General features: G+C 42.6%; 1 protein-coding gene across 1 annotated transcript in view; it reads left to right on the top strand.

Annotated features, from left to right (window-relative positions):
• Positions 1-11,995: 11,995 nt before the first annotated feature.
• Positions 11,996-21,429, top strand: part of LOC130070165 (complement C4-B-like) — a 184,978-nt gene continuing 175,544 nt past the window's right edge. Inside the window, exon 1 of the mRNA XM_056234460.1 lies at positions 11,996-12,072. Within this exon, the coding sequence (XP_056090435.1) occupies positions 11,996-12,072 (77 nt within the window). The remainder of the gene's footprint in view (positions 12,073-21,429) is intronic.

The following is a 21,429-nucleotide window of genomic DNA, read 5'->3' as shown; positions in this document are numbered from 1 at the left end:
AAGACTTTTTCAAGACCTTCTCAATATTTTTTAATACCTCACCGCCACTTCAAGCTGTAACCATTTACATCAGTGATACTTTTAACTTAACAGTTTTAGTTTGTGATAAAGACTATAGACCACTCTGATAAAAAAAAAAAAAAAATCAAATAGGCTGAGATAGTAAATCACAGCAAAGTTTATTAAAAAACAAAACAAAACTTTGCTCCACCCTCAACAACAATCATGCTGACATGTGCCTCAGTTCTTCGTTTTTAAAAAAAAATAAAAATGACTAAATTCACACACTTTTACGATGTTTTTGGGACTCAAACTGTTGGACAGCTAATTCAGAAAAAATTAGGGATGCACCGAAATGAAAATACTTGGCCGAAACCGAAAACCGAAAAAGAGGAACCCAAGGCCGAAAAAACGAAAACCGAAACACCGAAAGAAATTATGCCAATTATAAGTACCATTGCATTTATGGTTATGACTGCGTACAAACTTTACTAAAATCGAGGCATTGCAATTGCATAAATTAACATTTTCAAAGAATAAATCAATTATTATGCAAATATTTATTTAGCACAATGCACAGTATAAAATAAAATTCAAACTAAAATGTTTAACTTGACCCCACTCATGTGTACATTAAATAATAATCTGCTGGCCTGCAGAAAGGTTTTAAAATGAAATGTTCTCTCATAAAAACAAAGCCGAGCAGAACTTCTCATCACACCAGCACCCAGTTTGCACGTCTAAATTAGTTGATTACATTTTAAAAATGAGCATACACTAGCATAAAAAGCCATTTTAATGAACAAAGGTCCATGTTTAATACAAATGTACACGAAACTTAATGAAATATGTTTAGTGAAATTAGAAAATATTTAAGAGAGCGTTAATTTAGTACATATTCCTATACATATTTGGTTGTAATGTCACAAGTAATAATCTCAGGGTTTACTGGGTTTTACATGATTATTTTTGTATTGGTGGTGGTACTAAAAAATAAACATTGCCACGTGTTTATCTTTCTTCTTCTCACCGATACCTGATGGTTAGAGGACAGTTACTTGAGCCGCTCCCTGTCATTTCAAAGAATAGTACAACGGCGAGCGCGTCAGGTATAAACGCCTCGACCGTTTGGAGCGGTGCGCGCGCTGTCTGTGGAGACTCGCGCTGCGGACGCAGGCGAAAGTATAAACAAGGCTTCCGTCTCCTCGCGGGTTCAGATATACTGAAATACGTCCACACCGCAGACATGTTGCTTCAGACAAGCACGTGCAGGTCGCGGTTTCTTTTTGCGCCATCACAACATTTCGGCCGTATTGTTTCGGTGATAAAAGTCTTTCGGCCGAAAACCGAAAATGCACTTTTGGGCTATTTTCGGCGGCCGAATATTCGGTGCATCCCTAGAAAAAATACTTTCAGAATTTAAGACTTTATAAAGCCGTGATAAGACTTTTTAATACTTTTTAAGGGTCTTAATTTTCCCAAAATTGATTTATCACCTTTTAATACTTTTCAAAACCCCGCGGATACCCTGTGGACAGTTTAAAGCTCATAACCATATTTTGTTGTTACTTGAAGAGTGCAGTATCATATTGCATCATGCAGTATTTGTCCTGAAAAGGCTACTGAGTAAATGTCTGTAATTTAAGGTCATTCCTATTTTATTTGTATACATTTTAATCATTAACTTTAAAAGCACACTCTTTATGACTAAAATAACAGTAAAGGGTAAAAAAAAATGAATTCCCAAAAATTAAAACGGAAAAAGCGGAATTTGGAAAAAAATAAAACGGAATTTGGGAAAAAATAAAACGGATTTCATAGGGCCCTATATATGATTAATAGATTAAGTAATACATGAATTGCTATTAATTCAATGTGTCATTGTGTATTAATTCCTTAATAACCTATTTTATTAACTAATAGTGTAAATTAATGTGTTAATTACCACAATTAGTCAAAGCTATGCCCTTCAACTTCCAATTGTCTGCTTTAATTAATCATTAGCTAATGATTTGCAAAGGTATCATTATGTTATGACTTTACTTGTTGAGGCACATCATTATTAACTAGTCATTTAGTAATTGTAGTAATTTACACATGACTTTGCACTAACAATGAAGTAATTAATCATGTATTAATGCATATTAGTGTACCTGTATTATCTGGAAGTTGAAATACAAGGCTTTTGCTCATTCTGGTAATTAACATATTAATTAACACTATTAGTTAAAAAAATGAGTTATTAGGGAATTAATTCACAATTACATATTTAATTAATAACAATTCATGTATGAACTAATACATTAACCATACAGACTCTTAATTAGTTCCTAATGTGGTAATCATTAATGAATAGCTTAGATAATCATTAGTTACACATTAATTCAGTATTATCTGTGCATTAGTTAAGCATGAATTAATGCTTATTAGTGCACCCGTATTGTAAAGTGTTACCCCAAAAGTTTATTTATCTACCAATCTGTCAAAAAGAGAAAACAATCTGTTCATTCTCTCCCTGCTCTCCTGTGATCTCCTCTCCTCTATCTCTCTGAAACTTCATGTCCTCCCTAACCAGCTCGATCAGCTCATCCTCTCTGTCTCGTTTCTCTTGGCTGGTGCTACTGGTTCCTCGTTCTATCCTTCGCGGCCCGGGGAAAGAGGGAAAGAGACTACCTCGAGGGGGAAGACTTTACTTTACTTTACTTTACTTTACTTGGAACAAAACACATGACAAAAGGAAACACATGATAAGCCATGTTCTATTTAGCCAGCAGCCATATCACCCTGTAGCCCAAGACTGGTTGCCCACTGAAGCTAAGCAGGGCTGAGCCTGGTTAGTACCTGAATGGGAGACCTTCTGAGAAAACCAGGTTGCTGCTGGAAGAGGTGTTAGTGAGGCCAGCAGGGGGTGCTCACCCTGTGGTCTGTGTGGGTCCTAATGCCCCAGTATAGTGACGGGGACACTATACTGTCAAAGAGCACCGTCCTTCGGATGAGACGTTAAACCGAGGTCCTGACTCTCTGTGGTCATTAAAAATCCCAGGATGTCTTTCGAAAGAGTAGGGGTGTAACCCCGGCATCCTGGCCAAATTTGCCCAGTGGCCTCTGTCCATCATGGCCTCCTAATAATCCCCATATATATATATACACATTGATTGGCTTCATCACTCCTCTCCACCAGTAAGCTGGTGTGTGGTGAGCGTTCTGGCGCAATATGGCTGCCGTCGCATCATCCAAGTGGATGCTGCACATTGGTGGTGGTTGAGGAGATTCCCCTTCCATGTGAAACGTTTTGAGAGCCTAGAAAAGCGCTATATAAATGTAATGAATTATTATTATTATTATTATTATTATTATTATGTGCTCACACCAAACGAGACATGAAGACGCAACTAATGAAAACACTCATAAGCCACGTGTTCACACAAAACATGACAACATGAAAGCACACAGCCAGTGTAAAACACAAGCTGTGTCCTACACAGCACAAGACAAAACATGACATGAAAGCACGCGGCCGATGTTAATAGAACCACGTGCTACACAGGACAAAACAACACACGCAGACGGTAGAGCGCGTGGCTCGAGGGAACTCGAAACAGCGCTCTCATGTGACAAGACGGAGTGCACGAGAGCGAGCAAAAGCTCATTCCGTGTTCTCACAACAGAAACAAACACGCGGAGCATGGATGTCTGAATCCCGACACAGAACCGAAACCAAACTAGACAGACGTGTCGGGATCCAAACACCATTCCACAAGGCATGTAGACAAGTGAGCGCTTGGCTCGAGCATGCTGGAAACCACGCACTCGGACAAAGACGAGACAAAACCGGGAGTGTCAGAGCTCTGTCACAAAACCAAGAAATTAACTAGACCGAAGTGACAGAACCCTGACACTTATTTGGATTATCTTTGTCCTCGTTAATCCTCTCTTATTATATGACACGTTAGTAGTATTTTTGGAAGTTGCCCATTTGACTCACTACCCAGACGACTGCCTCTGCACTTTCTATCGTATTAGCTTGAACACCATGTGCAGAGCGCAGTCATCCGTAGAAGGTCCCCGGGGGAATTTTGCTGCATTTGTGGAGCTGTAACTCACCATTCACCGTCTGCCTCAGAGAAGAGGATCCCGCAAGCCCCACTCCTGACCCAGAGCCCGGCCAACAACCACCCCGCTGCACGGATCGCTCGCACGGAATAGCCACGACTGACAAGCCATCGCCGAGAGGAGCGTCAGAGCTGAAGATTGCCACGAGCCAGAGTCTCTTCGTACGTCTGACCAGGTGCGTGAGCAGGCTACAGCGTTCGTGAGGGAGTGTACCATGGAGAGCGAGGGCATGGAAGGAAGCTCTGCCCACTGTACCAACACTGAGAGTAAGTGTAGTACCCTCACCGCCTGATGAGGGGAGATATAATTAATAATGCACAGGACACAGAGCTGCTGCTGCTTCAGTCATGGAAGTCTGTGTATTGTTTTTTTTTCAGCCATTCAAAATGGTTCAAACACAATTTCACACGTCAATAAATGACAAAACATCACTTCAAGAGAAGTCACAATATATAACAGAATTACATATATACATTCCTTGATTACTAGTTCCACAAATGAAACATATACTATAAAATGATATCCAATCATAACATATAATATACATTTTTCACGTGAATAAACCCCGTGTGTTCATGTGTTTGCAAAAATAACTCTTTCTATTACATTTTTAATGCAAACAACACATTCATCCTCGACTTCAGTCATTTGGCACTTGTAAACATTGCATTATTGAACCAAAATACTCATTCACAATCTCATTTGTGAATTCACTCTATTATCGCACCATCTCTCTGAGACCGCATGCTCTCCATCAATAGCATGGAATGCGTATTAGCACACGCGACACACAGACATCACTTGAAGCGAACTTTTACATTTCAGTAATAATAACAGTAACTTATTAAACACTTTAACCAATGTAGTTAACATTTCTCTAAACTCTGACATGTCAAAAACATACTCCAATTGCATCAATGTGTTACCTGATGAGGGGAGATATAATTAATAATGCACAGGACACAGAGCTGCTGCTGCTTCAGTCATGGAAGTCTGTGTATTGTTTTAGCAGCGCGCGCGCCGCCGCGCCCCCTCCCCCAGCAGGCGAACACTCCCAAAGGGAAAAGCAATCAAATAATTGGAGCGATTGAGCAAGGAAACATCAATCGTCAAAGAAATAAACTCTTTAAGAAAGAAGAAACTTTAAGAAACACATTCTCTTTTTTTGTCACGTCTTACATCACATCACATATTTATCTCTTATTTATATATTTTTGTAACCACCACACAAGCAGAGGCTATGCTCAAAGGAATTGGAGCGATTATACCGTTTAACTTCAAATAACAGCCGAGTCCCAAATAGACTCCTGTCTCTTACACGCCTGGTGTGGCTGCAGGTTTGGGTAAATAAAGGCCAGTCACAAATAGAGGCCGGGTCTGTTTTTTAGTTTCGGGTTGTATTTAACCAGTGTTGGGGAAGCTACTTTGAAACTGTAGTTTGACAAGCTACAAGCTACTCGTTAGTTAAAGTAGTTAAACTACAGTCAAGCTACCCTTTTGGAAAAGTAGTTAGCTACACTACAAGTTACGATCAAAAAGTAGCTAGCTACATTGAAACTACTTTTGCTTTTTTTGAGCAACATTATAAATAACTGAATAAGTGTCTGAGGAATGTTTTAAGTAAAATATTTAGTGTTTAAAACAATGCAAGACAATTATGATTTTTATTGTTTTATTACACACAACACTCAAATATCACCAGACTGTTTGTCAAAAGTGCAAAATTGCAACAAATACAACATTGCAAGAACAAAATAGGCCTATACATCCAACGTAAATTGCATGTATAGACTTTTTCTCAAAAATACCGATTGTGACTGTGAGATGGTTGCATTTTGGCAAGAAAATACATTGAACAACAGCTCACATGTGGCACTGACAATGCACGTTAAACTCGCTCACATGCAGTGATGGAGCTCGCAGAATTTACTGTGAAAGACGAGCCTGAATCACAAGCTGCTTGTGAGCACAGTTCGGTTCGCTCCGGATCCAGTCACAACAAATCTATACAGCAATTTAATTAGATCAAAGCCTTTGTCGTGCGATAAACAAACTAAGATTACATTTTTTGTTCAACTGAAACACGATGGCGCAAACTTTAGTTTAGTGGTCTTTTATGTTCATTACCAAACGCGGACAGATCATGGCGGTTCATTGTAATTAAATCAGAAATAGAATTGATGTAACATAGAGAGCAATAAAGCAGGATAATTAATACATTTTAAAATGGCCATTAATCACCTGTATGTGCGTCCTTAAATTTGTGCTTGAGGTCTTCTGTACGTCAGTGAACCGTTAGCCGCAAGATGCGTGAATAAACAACAGGTGGCGGTAATGGCAAAACAAATTAGTTTGTAATCTAACAAGAAGAAGAATATCCTTGCATCCTGTGATTCGCGCAGGCTCAACAAAACACAATGTAGCTTTTGCTCGCGCTACACCGCTACTTGCTGCAAAAAGTAGTTAGCTACTGGAAAAGCTACACTGTTTAAAAAGCAACTGAGCTACTGCCAAGCTACTGAAAAATGTAGTTAAGTTAGTAGCGTCGCTACTTGTAGTTAACTACTCCCCAACACTGTATTTAACCTTCTAAAACCCGTCAGATCGTCCGCTTTTTGGCGGCCGAAAAAGCAAATTTGTGTCCCGCCATAGCCTTTTTTGATCGGCGAGTGATGTAGAATAGAATGACTGCTGCGCTTGACAGGGCGCATAACGAGCAGAGAGAGAGAGGGGGAGAGAGCGCCCCGGCCGCGTGCGCGCACTCTCACGTCTTCAAACAAAACGTGCTCTCTCTCCCTCGCGCATATTAATCAAAATCAATTGACACGATAGTAAAAGGTCGGAAGACAGCAGTTTCACGTGGAGCATTTAGAGATTTTTAGAGATTAGAGACTCTAGGTTTATGTCACAGGTCGGGATGGCCCCCCCTGGCGCAGACCACCCCTGTGAGCGTACCACCTCGAGGAGTTACCCAGAGACACCACGAAACCAGACAAGGTATCAAATATAAAAAGTATTTTATTGAATTAAAATTCCCTAAACTAAAACTTGGTGTCTCCTCTTCCTGGCCGGCAGGGGTGTGCGACGGAGCAGGCACTAACAGTGGATACACGCAGCGGGGCCTCTTCGGGCGGCCAAAGGTACGTCAGGGAACAGACTCTTGCAAGGAATTTACACCGTCGTTCTCCTCACAGCCAGAGGCCAGTAAATGAGCAGATGCTTCTCAGGAGTTCACACGACAGTTCCTCTTCACACCACCAGGGGTAAGTAATGGAGCAGATGCTGATCTGGAATTCACACGACCGTTCCTCTTCGGGCAGCCAGGGGTAAGCAATGGAGCAGATGCTTGTCAGGAGTTCGCACGACAGTTCCTCTTCGGGCAGCCAGGGGTAAGTAAGGGAGCAGATGCTGATCTGGAATCTCACGACAGTTCCTCTTTGGGCAGCCAGGGGTAAGTAAGGGAGCAGATGCTTATCTGGAATTCACACGACCGTTCCTCTTCGGGCAGCCAGGGGTAAGCAACGGAGCAGATGCTTATCTGGAATTCACACGACCGTTCCTCTTCGGGCAGCCAGGGGTAAGCAATGGAGCAGATGCTTATCTGGAAATCGCACGACAGTTCCTCGTCGGGCAGCCAAGGGTAAGTAAGGGAGCAGATGTTGATCTGGAATTCTCACGACAGTTCCTCTTCAGGCAGCCAGGAGTAAGCAATGGATGAACGTTTCACGAATCCTCTTCAAGTCAACAGCATGCACATACTCATGACCGGGCTTTCTTCAGTGTGAGAAGCTCAATGGGCCGATACTGGTTCTTATTTGGAACAGGAGAATCGGTAACACTTTACAATACGGGTGCACTAATAAGCATTAATTCATGCTTAACTAATGCACAGATAATACTGAATTAATGTGTAACTAATGATTATCTAAGCTATTCGTTAATGATTACCACATTAGGAACTAATTAAGAGTCTGTATGGTTAATGTATTAGTTCATAAATGAATTGTTATTAATTAAATATGTAATTGTGAATTAATTCCCTAATAACTCATTTTTTTAACTAATAGTGTTAATTAATATGTTAATTACCAGAATGAGCAAAAGCCTTGTATTTCAACTTCCAGATAATACAGGTACACTAATATGCATTAATACATGATTAATTACTTCATTGTTAGTGCAAAGTCATGTGTAAATTACTACAATTACTAAATGACTAGTTAATAATGATGTGCCTCAACAAGTAAAGTCATAACATAATGATACCTTTGCAAATCATTAGCTAATGATTAATTAAAGCAGACAACTGGAAGTTGAAGTGCATAGCTTTGACTAATTGTGGTAATTAACACATTAATTTACACTATTAGTTAATAAAATAGGTTATTAAGGAATTAATACACAATGACACATTGAATTAATAGCAATTCATGTATTACTTAATCTATTAATCATATAGACTCTTTATTAGTTGCTGATGCAGTAATCATTAATTAATGGTTTAGTTCTTCATGAATCATACATTAACTCATGATTATCTATGCATTAGTTAAATATGAATTAATGCATATTAGTGCACCCGTATTGTAAAGTGTTACCACGTTTGGTTATGCAAATTAAAATTAGTAAATGAAACAATCGTATAGCCTACATTTTTTTTTGTAAGTTACCATTAAAAAAAAAAAAAAATCTTTTTATTGTGGCCAGCCTAATGCAGCATCTTGATATGCCACACATGTGAGGTGGATGGATTATCTCGGCAAAGGAGAAGTGCTCACTAACACAGATTTAGACAGATTTGTGAACACTATTTGAGAGAAATAGGCCTTTTGTGTACATAGAAAAAGTCTTAGATCTTTGAGTTCAGCTCATGAAAAATGGGGGCAAAAACGATACTGTTGCATTTATAATTTTGTTCAGTGTAGTTATAACTGCCTAAAAAACAAAACGGGGTTGAAAACCTATCTAAAATTGTTCACCATGGTCAATTTATGTACAAAATAAAGTTTAAAGAGTATAAACTAGCCTTTGTAAAATCACATACTGGCAACATATAAGTCAACATTTGAACCTTTATTGCATTTATTTATTTATACATTTTTTATCATTAGATACATTAGCATACTCGATTAAATTGAAACCAAATACTTACATTTAAAAGTGTCATCTGGCAATTTCGTCTATGGCGCGCAATACATTCAAGGGGCAGGCAAGGCTTCAAAGGATTCTTCTGATGGCTCCTGCATTCACGGGAAAAGGACGCTTCGAATTGGGAGTGGGACAGCCTATGGTGCTTCTCAATATCCCTCCTTGTTTCCTCGCTCCTCCGTCCTCCATCCTATGACCCGGAAACCGATCGAGCTCGGCCATCTTGAAGGACATCTCAATTCTCTAATTTTACCGTTAGGAGGCGAGGAACGAGGAGTGAGGAGGCTTCCAGAGGAGTCATGAGCGAGGATACAAAGGTGTATCCTTTGCGGAAGTGTTTTATCGACTAAACGTGACGCATGTATAAATTCTACTCCCCCTTCACTTCTGTCACAATAATTTTAATTTATTCTTTACCTTGCAGTTTAAATAAACCACACATCTCAAATATTTTTAACAGGGTATCTTGCTTTATTATTATTTATTCATTTCGTAAATAAACAAACTTCAACAACATAAGGGCAGTGCTTTGAGCGCAGCTGATGACGCTTTGAAGTGACGCTTGAATGATCAAGTATTCCAATGTATAAATAAGCTTTCCTTCAATTCCTCTGTCCTCCTTTTTTTGTCTTTGCAGCCTTCCCTCACATCCTACAGCGGGTGGAGCTGAGACACTGGGAAAGGAAGCACCCAATGAGAAGCACCCATAACTATTACACAAAGAAAGCAATAACATTTGACCTTTTGTTCAAATGAGTTGCAAATGTAATGTTATGCTCAGTTCATTTTTTAAACAATAATAAAACAAATCTTCATTTTATGATTTTTTTTCTTCTTTTTTAACAAAAAAAAACCTTCTCTAGAAATAAACTCAATTTAATTTCTTTTAAACCACGATTTTCACAGATTCAATAAAATCCAATGAAATACATGGACCTAAATAATATGGACTTTGTACTACATTTTCAAAATGACCACTAATCCAAATAAAATTGAGCCAAAGCACATAAAATCATTGATTTTCTTTTAAACCACATGACTTTGGAGAAGGCACATTGACCTTTCAAAAATGTCTGGTGTCAAATTGACCTGGAAGCAAATTTGACATCTATGAAAAATATGCTCATTGTATTTTTAACCTGTTAAGTGACGGTGGGCCCAAATCCATTACATTTTTAAAACAGTAATATCCTATACTACACCTAAACTAATCTTGACAAACTATATATCATTTGAAAGCTTACAATCTCAGTTTCCACATTTGGTGATTTTCAAAATAAATTATAGAGGAGCCGTAATTTATCAATTTGCAACAAGAATATTTTCATACTCCTAAGGCATGTTTAGACCTTTATTTTAAGATAGTGATGAACATGAAAAGTCATGAAAGAAGGGTAGAAACCTCAGTTTGTTTTCATGTCAAGAGTTCAAAAGTTAGCATCCATTCAATTATTTTAGAAAAAAAGGTCTGAATTTTTTTTTAAATATAAAGAAAAAAATTATATATTCACCATTTGTGATGTGGCAGCAAGCTATAACGCACATACTTGTTATTTTCAAAATCTGCCAAACTTCTCATATTACTTCTGAATAGGATGTCTACTTCATAAATTGTCATAAGATGTCATACTTCATGAAAAAGTTTGGTACTGCGCCCAAACAAAATCTTACTGAAAGCTCATTTTTTTGAGATATCAACCTAAAATTTGAAACACAACTTGTTCAGATTTTTGGCTTTGATTTTTTTTTTTTGCAGTTTTAGAGTCGCACGGGTTTCGAAAATATATATTTTATATAAAATATGAATACTTACATTTTTTATTGTACATTTTCATAAACTCAAACTTCTATAACTTTTTTTCTGTTTCACTTTCTTAATTTATTTCACTTCTCAAAAATCTGCCAAATGTCTTCTTTAAAACGAGACCAATCTTACGTCTATATTCCAAAGCATTATTGAATTACAACCATTTAAGTTTGAAATGTGCATTTTTCATGTATATAAAAAAAAGGGGGGTGACACTTATGAAGAATTGCTCATTGAAAAATTGAACGTGGATAAACGTGGATATCTTGAGTTAAAGAGTTTTCAAAATGCCTGTACATATTTTGACCCAATCTGTGATGTCTGGGGTTATTTTGACCCAAGCCTCTTTTTTTTTTGTGAAAAATAAAATAAATTATAGAATATTTTCCTGTTTTGTTTTACTTTTTCTGATGAATCTCTCTCATGATATTGCAAACTTAAGTAAATATCATTTATTGGTCAAACTTTTTCTCTATTTTACTATTATATGAAGGCCAAGTTTCAAATAGCTTTATTTCTCTACTATTTCATGTAATATTTTGTTTACAAACACAGGACAAACATTTTTTACAAGCATGTATCAATAATCATTGTTGTTGGGTTTTAGTGTTTTTCTTGATATTTCTTAGGTTAATTTCTCAATTATATTAAATAATTATTACAAATATTTTCAATCTGAGTAATTTATCATATATTAAAACATTTGGGGTCAATTTGACCCCACACATTAACAACATTGCTGAAATTTACACATAACAGGAGGGATGTGTATCCAATGAGAGCACAGACACTGGTTGTGCAATGATAGAAACTGATAACACCCGTTAATCCCCATAATAACATTCACTCAATTGCTCTTGTGAGACATTTGCATAGCAGAGCTGAGAGACCTAAATCTGTTCCTCACACAGGACTCACACACTCACCATGGAGGTACACATGCATCCTCTTCTCTATCTGCTGTTGTGCATGAGTTGTGCTGTTCAGGGAGATAACAATAAAAGGTAAGTATTACAAATATTACTATTGTTTATTGTTATTATCATTATTAATATCAGTAGTAGTAGTATAATTTTAATAACAATTAAAGCTGCAAGCAGCATTTATCGGGGTTCAAGCGGTTTAAGGCATTTTAGCACATGCGTAAAAATATATTGTGTTTTATTTAGCAAGCATGTAAACACTTAGAAAACTTAGGAAACCAAAAGTAATTTATAAAAGATCATATTAGAGATTCAGTCAAGAATCATTTTGTACAGACATAAATAATATATGTTGGATTGATGTTTATAAGGAAGTTCATCCTGATAATTCATTGTCAGCATTTGAAAGATTATTTTACCCTTTGGTGGTCAAACATGCACCTATGAAAAAATGTACAGTGAAGAATGTTATGGCACCATGGAGTGCAAATTGGAAATTATTTTAATGATGAAAAAGGGATTTTCCCTTTAGCTTGGAAAGATGCAAATGTTCCCTTTCGCAGTCACTTCGAGTTACGTCGAAATGGGGTTCGCTTAGAAGCCTCTCATCTTCGAAAGAAATAAAACGAGCCAATGGCAAGGAAATGCCATGGGTCTGCGGAATTTGAATGGCGTAACTCCGCCCCACCGTGTGGGTATAAAAGGAAGGACGCCGCAATATGCAGATTCACGAGTTCACATCTACATATAATTATTATGGTAAAGGTTATGCGTACTTGGCGTGCTGTCCGGGTGGAGGGCTCCGAGCTCGGAATTTCTGCCCGAACCCAGAGTACTCCCCCCGTTGGTAAGAGTAGATGGAACTAGAGATGGAACTAAAAAGTGAGGAGATGGGGTGGAGGTGGGATGCTGATAAACTGTCAAGGAACAGAGGATGGTTCTGCTGTTATTTATCTTGTCCTGAGTTGATTACTGATTGATCTCCACTTGTGCTGATTGGGTTAATTATCTGCACCTGCTCCTCCCGAACCTTGTTAATAAAACATCATTTCACGAGTTCACATCTACATATAATTATTATGGTAAAGGTTATGCGTACTTGGCGTGCTGTCCGGGTGGAGGGCTCCGAGCTCGGAATTTCTGCCCGAACCCAGAGTACTCCCCCCCAAAAAGCAAAAGAGCAAAAGGACAGCCGCCAGACTATAGACCCCCCAAAGACGCAGCGAATTTGGCGGGCTGGCTTTTCAATAAGCTTGATCGCTTGATCGGGATATCTCCATGGCGTTAACGGGTAAGTCCCGCTGACCCATGGACGGGGAGCGGCGAGAATTGGAAAACGGCTGACCGGGAGGGTCCATGTAGCTTCTGACGTGAGCGGCTCAATGGTGTCAGGATATTGGGCTCTACCGGCCGCCTGCGAGGTGGAATGAATTTGAAAATGCTGGCCGGGCAGGAAAGATAGATACGTGTCGAGTCCGCTGAGAGACCAATGCTCGCTGGACAGAGGTAATAGAAAGGTAGATACATGCTGTGTCCGCTGGGAGACCAATGCTCGCTGGACGGAAGAGAGTAGAGACAAGTACACAGTACGTCCGCTGGGAGACCAATGCTCGCTGGACGGGAGAGAGTAGAGATAAGTACACAGTACGTCCGCTGGGAGACCAATGCTCGCTGGACGGGAGAGAGTAGAGATAGATGCATGCAACGTCCGCTGGGAGACCAATGCTCGCTGGACGGGAGAGAGTAGAGATAAGTACACAGTACGTCCGCTGGGAGACCAATGCTCGCTGGACGGAAGAGAGTAGAGATAGATGCATGCAACGTCCGCTGGGAGACCAATACTCGCTGGACGGGAGAGAGTAGAGATAAGTACACAGTATGTCCGCCGGGAGACCAATGCTCGCTGGACGGAAGTGGGTAGAGATAAGTACACAGTACGTCCGCTGGGAGACCAATGCTCGCTGGACGAATGAGAGTAGAGATATAAGTACACAGTACATCCGCTGGGAGACCAATGCTCGCTGGACGGAAGAGAGTAGAGATAGATGCATGCAACGTCCGCTGGGAGACCAATGCTCGCTGGACGGGAGAGAGTAGAGATAAGTACACAGTACGTCCGCTGGGAGACCAATGCTCGCTGGACGGAAGAGGGTAGAGATAAGTACACAGTACGTCCGCTGGGAGACCAATGCTCGCTGGACGAATGAGAGTAGAGATATAAGTACACAGTAGGTCCGCTGGGAGACCAATGCTCGCTGGACGGAAGAGAGTAGAGATAGATGCATGCAACGTCCGCTGGGAGACCAATGCTCGCTGGAGGGGAGAGAGTAGAGATAAGTACACAGTACATCCGCTGGGAGGCCAATGCTCGCTGGACGGGGGAGAGTAGAGATATAAGTACACAATACATCCGCTGGGAGACCAATGCTCGCTGGATAGAAAAGAGTAGAGATAGATGCATGAAACGTCCGCTGGGAGACCAATGCTTGCTGGACAGAGAAAGAAGAAACATAGATGCATGCAACGTCCGCTGGGAGACCAATGCTCGCTGGACAGAGAAAGAAGAAACCGATGCATGCTACGTCCGCTGGGAGACCAATGCTCGCTGGACAGATAGAGGCATCAAGTAGGGGTTTTAACAGGAATATTAATTCTGAATAGTGAGGTATTGGAGAAAAGACATCACTGCTGCGGCAGTGGAGAAACTTACCTGGAGAAATTGAGCTCCTGTGGGAGCAGAGGAGACATCACTGCTGCGGCAGTGGAGAAAATAGCCAGAGAAACAGAGCTCCTGCGGGAGCAGAATAGACATCACTGCTGTGGCAGTGGAGAAAATAGCCAGAGAAACAGAGCTCCTGCGGGAGCAGAGGAGACATCACTGCTGTGGCAGTGGAGAAAATAGCCAGAGAAACAGAGCTCCTGCAAGAGCAGATGAGACATCACTGCTGCGGCAGTGGAGAAACTTACCTGGAGAAATTGAGCTCCTGCGGGAGCAGAGTAGACATCACTGCTGCGGCAATGGAGAAAATAGCCAGAGAAACAGAGCTCCCGCGGGAGCAGAGTAGACATCACTGCTGTGGCAGTGGAGAAAATAGCCAGAGAAACAGAGCTCCCGCGGGAGCAGAGTAGACATCACTGCTGTGGCAGTGGAGAAAATAGCCAGAGAAACAGAGCTCCTGCGGGAGCAGAGGAGACATCACTGCTGCGGCAGTGGAGAAAATAGCCAGAGAAACAGAGCTCCTGCGGGAGCAGAGTAGACATCACTGCTGTGGCAGTGGAGAAAATAGCCAGAGAAACAGAGCTCCCGCGGGAGCAGAGTAGACATCACTGCTGTGGCAGTGGAGAAAATAGCCAGAGAAACAGAGCTCCCGCGGGAGCAGAGTAGACATCACTGCTGTGGCAGTGGAGAAAATAGCCAGAGAAACAGAGCTCCTCCGGGAGCAGAGGAGACATCACTGCTGCGGCAGTGGAGAAAATAGCCAGAGAAACAGAGCTCCCGCGGGAGCAGAGTAGACATCACTGCTGTGGCAGTGGAGAAAATAGCCAGAGAAACAGAGCTCCTGCGGGAGCAGAGGAGACATCACTGCTGCGGCAGTGGAGAAAATAACCAGAGAAACAGAGCTCCTGCGGGAGCAGAGGAGACATCACTGCTGCGGCAGTGGAGAAACTTACCTTGAGATATTGAGCTCCTGTGGTGTGAGGCTGATAGAAGGGAGGAGGAGTTTGGGGCCTGGCAGACCGATGCTCATCTTCTTGCGCATTAATCAAGACGCGAGGAAGAGGAGGTGAGAGATTAAATCCTTGCAGGATTATGCGTATCTGAGGTTTAAGTGGCCGAGCAAAGATAGCAGTTCTCGTTTAGAACAGTTTAGACTGTCTGGGAAGGTGGACGAGATCAGAAATCCTATTGATTATTAAATGTTTGAATTTTTTTTTTTTTTTTTTTTTTTTTTTTCAAAGTGATAACATGCGCTTACATGATGAGAAGACTAAAACGTTTTAGAACCTGTGTATATTCCCCTCTGACACATCGGTTTGATTCAGTAATCATTCCCAGGTAGCAAACAGACGTTGGGCCAACGTCTGTTTGCTACCTGGGTTGTTTGATGTTGGATTATCGTCAAACAGCAAAGTACCGTCTGATTTAGATGATTGTTTGTTCATTTATCCGTTGCTGGTTTTGAGTGGCACACGCATATTCATTCAGTCGTTAAGTAATTCGAAAATCTTTCTAAGTTGCGTAGGAACCCTCAACATGACCGTTTATTTTAATTATTTATATGGCCATGGGTCACATTCCCTGCCGATTTGTTCGTTCTGAATCAGAAAAAAAAAACAATAGTGAAGCTATGGGTTTAAATTACTTTAAAAATTAAATAAATTTAAAAAAACAAAAAACATTTACGCTATAACTTTAAGTTTCTAAGCGATTTTTGTAGATACATTGCAGGACAGTGTTAACAATAGGTTCTTAATGATTCTGTGTGCAATCTGCACGTAATGTGCGACATACTGTTTACGTGTGAGTTTACGCCACAAGAAGCATCGCGTTAATGACGATAAATCATTTGTACAGAAATGGTTTAAAATGAGTGTTCCCCCGATCAAAACATGAGTATCCAGATAGCATAACTGGCTCGTGATTCAACAACTGAAGCGATGCGAAGTTCAACCAGGGACGGAAAACGAAAAAGTTTTTGAGCTGAGCACTCGCGAAGTTGACCTGGCAGATGTTGCGAGTGTGGACTGGCCGGCGGCCGCGACTGAATCTGCAGCGCGGCTTACTTAGGGCCTGCTGCGGCAGCCTGACGCTGGAGGAAGGCCCGTTCCTTCGCGTGAAGAGGGCGGCATTGCCTTATCCATTTCTCTATGGCAGGAATTATTGATTGGATGGTCCAGTTTAAAGATTGCGGATGTTGCGCCCGTGGTGGCGAGGACCTGTTTGTTTGGCCTGACGCCCGCGAGATAACACCAGAGGATTGCGGCAAAGATTCCTGATTCTGATGGACGAAAGATTCTTCATTGAAAGGGAAGAGCTCGATTCGGACATGTTAGGAAGTTACTGCGGGGCCAAATGCTGATAAACTGTCAAGGAACAGAGGATGGTTCTGCTGTTATTTATCTTGTCCTGAGTTGATTACTGATTGATCTCCACTTGTGCTGATTGGGTTAATTATTTGCACCTGCTCCTCCCGAACCTTGTTAATAAAACATCATAATGTTTTTCGCTTCGGAGCCAGGAAGTTCTCTTCACTCCTGCAGCATATTCTCTGACTATCTTCGAGAATCTTCTAGACGAGCAGCTTCCAGTCGGTGTTGGTGTGATGGCGAGTTCCAGCGAGTTTCTCATTCCTGCCTGCTGAACTGAACAGCGTGTGTGTTTCTCCCTGGGCGCTTCAGCACTGCTGCAAGCTTTTCTCTCACCAAAAGAGCCTGCACGCGGCACGTCTTTTTAAAGACGATCTGCCCGTGTATTTCTGAGTGCGGTATTCTGATAGATTCAGCTGATGGGCACGAGCGCTGTTTTGACTGATTTGGGCTTCGATCACGTTCAGACAGCATTTGTGGATGCGTCACGTTTTCCCAGCGGGAACATGACCATCGCAATGTAACGGTCGAGACTCTATGAGCTCAATAGAGCGAGAGTCCCCTCATCCACACCCCGATCCATTTTCTCCACGCGAGATAATACTTCGGCTGGTGGCCAGGGTGACCTAAGACGGCAGGTCTGGAACTAAATCGACGAAACATCCTCGGTCCACACCCCATCTTTCACATTGCAACCCGTGCGGTTCCGAATGTCTTCGCCAACCAGAGCCACGTCAGAGGATGCCGGCGGGCCCGCGATTCGGTTTCCCCGGCTGATGAAATCATGTATATCGCCGCATCACAAGGTGAGCTGGAGTCCTCTGGAAATGATGGCTCGTCTGTGCTGCCATTCTCGGGTGTGCTAGCATAACGAGTCTGATCCAGAGTTGACAGCTATGCTTTCCTGGGCCGCCGCGAGTATCGGGCTTGTGTGGAACCATCTGCCATGTCCCGAGCACTTAAGGCTGATGATTGTTTTTTTGGGGAGGCAAACCCAAATCCTTTCTACCCGGACGTGCATTAAGAGGTCATGAGATCGTGGGAGTCTCCTTTGACTTTTCGCGACTGCTCAGCGGCCTCTTCCGCCTTCTCTGCCCTAGCAGAGGCCGCGGCCAAGGGTACACTGGGGTTCCCCCCGTGGAGTGTTCTGTGGCGACCCTAAGCACCCCTCCGATGCCTGTAGGTTTTTTTCTACTCCGGTGACAAAGACCTATAGAGCTGCGGAGAAAGCTGCTGCCTCACTGCATGTTATTGCCATCCTTCAGGGTGCTCAATGACATGCACGTGGGTAGGGCTGATTCAGGGCTCACCCAAGAGCTGCCTGCTGCCTGCTGCCTGCCGCCTGCCGCCACCGACCTCGCTCTACGAGCGACGAAGGTGACCGCACGCACCCTGGATCAGGTGATGTCCACATGCGTGGTCAGACATCTCTGGCTTAACCTGGTTGATATGCGCGAGGCTGAGCGAACCCGCTTCCTCAACTCCCCCATATCCCAGGCTGGCCTCTTTCGCGGCGGCTACCAAACATGTTCTGACCCCGCGGTCAGCTGCTGCCACCCAGCCGCCGGCTCAGACGCCTCAGTCCGCTAGCCACTGTACGCGCCCTCCTGTGACTTCCGCCCCCTCCCTCCCGGCCCCAGCAGCACCGGGCCGCGCTGTGGAGGTGGTTGCAGGAAGGCGCCCCTGCCCGTACCAGTCCCGCAGCCTGCTGAACGCCAGGCGATGTGGCGCTCCCGTTACGGGCAGCTCAGACATGGGTTGCAGTTCTTTCAGGAAGTGGTTGCAGGGCCACTCCTTCCCCCGATGGAGGGCCGGGGGAGAACCTCTTCTCCAAAGAACTGACATCCCATCTCTGAGCCCCCAGAGGGCATGGATGGCAGTGTGCGCCGCTTACAAGCCTTGTCACTTTCGTCCCCCTCTGTCGCCAGACCCCTGACAGAGCAGACCCCCGTGGAACGCTGGTCCTTCCCTGGCATTCCTCTGTCAGGATGCGGCATTTGACCATGCCCCCACATCGGGACGCTCCGCCTCCCACGCAATGTTGTTTTCATCAACGATGACGATAACGAAATTATTTCGTTGACCCACTTTTTTTTATGACGATAACGCGACGATGACTAGCTAAAAATGGCTCTAAGGTGACTAAAACATGATGAGACGTTTTCGAGTTTTCTTTGATTCCACACAACAACACACCTGCGGCTGCGGCTAGTCACTCACCACACATCTTCGAAGGACCATGGCGCCGAAGCCAATAAACGGGCTTGGTGGTCGGAAACGACGAGATGATTTATGGACATACTTTCAGTTTCAGTATAATCCAGCGGTTCTCAAAGTGTGGGGCGCGCCCCACTGGCGTGACAGGTCTCCTCCAAAACGGGAGGAAATTTTCCGTTTTATACCTTTTTATCTTTATTCGTTCATGGCGAGTCCGCATCGTCAAATTCATCTTTGCAGCGACACCGAAAACACCAGTTTATTAATAAACAATTAAATGTCTCCTTGCTATTTTTTTACACATTCATAATCATTACTTTTGCCGGTTCTTTGTGGCAAGCTTTATGCGTGCGGTCGTGCGCTTGAGTGCGGCTATAACGCTCAATATCCCGTATAGCCTTTTTAAGTAATTAAATTAGTATAAAGGGGCGATTTGTCCACTAATGGCTTAAATGAACAACTACTAGTCGACTACAATAAAAACTTTAGTCGGAGGCAGCTCTTATTCCACATATTCTCGAACCAGCAGGCCATTCTGTGTTGAGCGCGCGACCCTGAGATGAATGAGCGAGCGGGGCGGAATATTCAGATATGCGCTCTCCGCTCAGATGCTCTGATCGGAACAAAGGAATATTAAAGTAATTAATCATTAGTTTATATCTTATACACTGCCCATACACTATCCATCATTTTAATCCCATATCAAACACAGTATGTTATGTCTATTTAATCTATTTAAAAATATATATATACATATCACGTTTTTAAGTAGGCTAAAGGCAGAGAGCAGTGTGCATTCTTCTTCCCTTTGCCACATCATATCTCTGTGAGATGGGCTTTTCAGCTGTTTCAGTTTCACTGAAAACAAAGTACAGATCTCAGCTGAACATTGAGCATGACTTTTGAGAAATTGTGCAATTCAAAACAGGCTCATTGCAGCCACTAATGCAGGGATAAATAGACCTGTCCTCCCAAATGGATTTCTATTCTTTTTTTTTTTTACAGATTGCAAAGTGTAACTTTTATTTCTTTTCTATTTTTGAACTTGATACCAATTGCCACATTTTATTTTCTCTATTTTTTAAAGACTATTTTTTATTTTTACTAAAATTGATCAAAACTTGATTAAAACCTTTTTGCGTTTTCGGCGACTAAAACTTGACTAAAACCTTTTTTTTGTTTTCGTCGACTAAAACTTGACTAAAACTATGAAGTTTTTAAGTGACTAAAATGTGACTAAAACTAAAAAGCATTTTCGTCCAAAAGACTAAGACTAAGACTAAGACTAAAACTAAAAGGGCTGCCAAAAACAACACTGCTCCCACGTCTGGGCCGGTCATTCCGCCTCGCTGCCCCATCGTGGGTACGTCTGTGGTTCACATGACCCCGCTGGTTCAGTTTTTGAGCTTCCAATCTGTCCCACTGGCTCACGAGAATCATCAGGCTCGGCTTTGCGATTCAGTTCACATGGTCTCCTCCCCGCTCCGGGGAATCCGCTCTACCGTGGTGGGTGGCAATGCCCCTGTCATGTGTACGGAGGTCGTCACCCTATTGGCGAACGGGTATGATCGAGACCACCCCTCCAGCCAAAATGAAGTCCGGCTTCTTCAGCCTCGACCTCATTGTACCCAAGAAAACCGGTGGGTTCGACCAATCCTGGACCTGCGCGTCTAAACCGTTCCCTTCTAAAAAGGCTTCCGTTCAAGATGCTCATGGCCAAATGCATTTTCGAATGTGTGCGGCCACAGGATTGGTTTGCAGCGATCGACCTGAAGGACGCCTACTTCCATGTCTCCTTTCTTCCTCGACACAGACTGTTCCCTCGGTTTGTTTTCGAGAGGCAGACATACAAGTGTGGTTCTCCCATTCGGGCTAGCCCTGTCTCCTCGCGCCTTCACGAAGGTCGTCGAGGCAGCCCTTGTGCCGCTCGGCAACAAGGGGTTCGCATCCTGAACTATCTCGACGACTGGCTGTTCCTAGCTCACTCTCGAGACCAGGTTTGCGAACACAGGGACCTAGTGCCCCGGAACCTAGCTCATCTGGGCCTTCGGGTTAACTGGGAAAAAAGCAAACTTTGCCCCGTGCAGAGGATCTTTTTTCTCGGTATGGAAATCGACTCGGTCGCCAGGTGCG

Source organism: Rhinichthys klamathensis, unplaced genomic scaffold, assembly GCF_029890125.1.
Source record: "Rhinichthys klamathensis goyatoka isolate OS25496 unplaced genomic scaffold, OSU_Roscu_1.1 h1tg000395l_1, whole genome shotgun sequence".
Classification (NCBI taxonomy): domain Eukaryota; kingdom Metazoa; phylum Chordata; class Actinopteri; order Cypriniformes; family Leuciscidae; genus Rhinichthys; species Rhinichthys klamathensis.
This window is presented reverse-complemented; position numbering and strand designations above follow the sequence as displayed.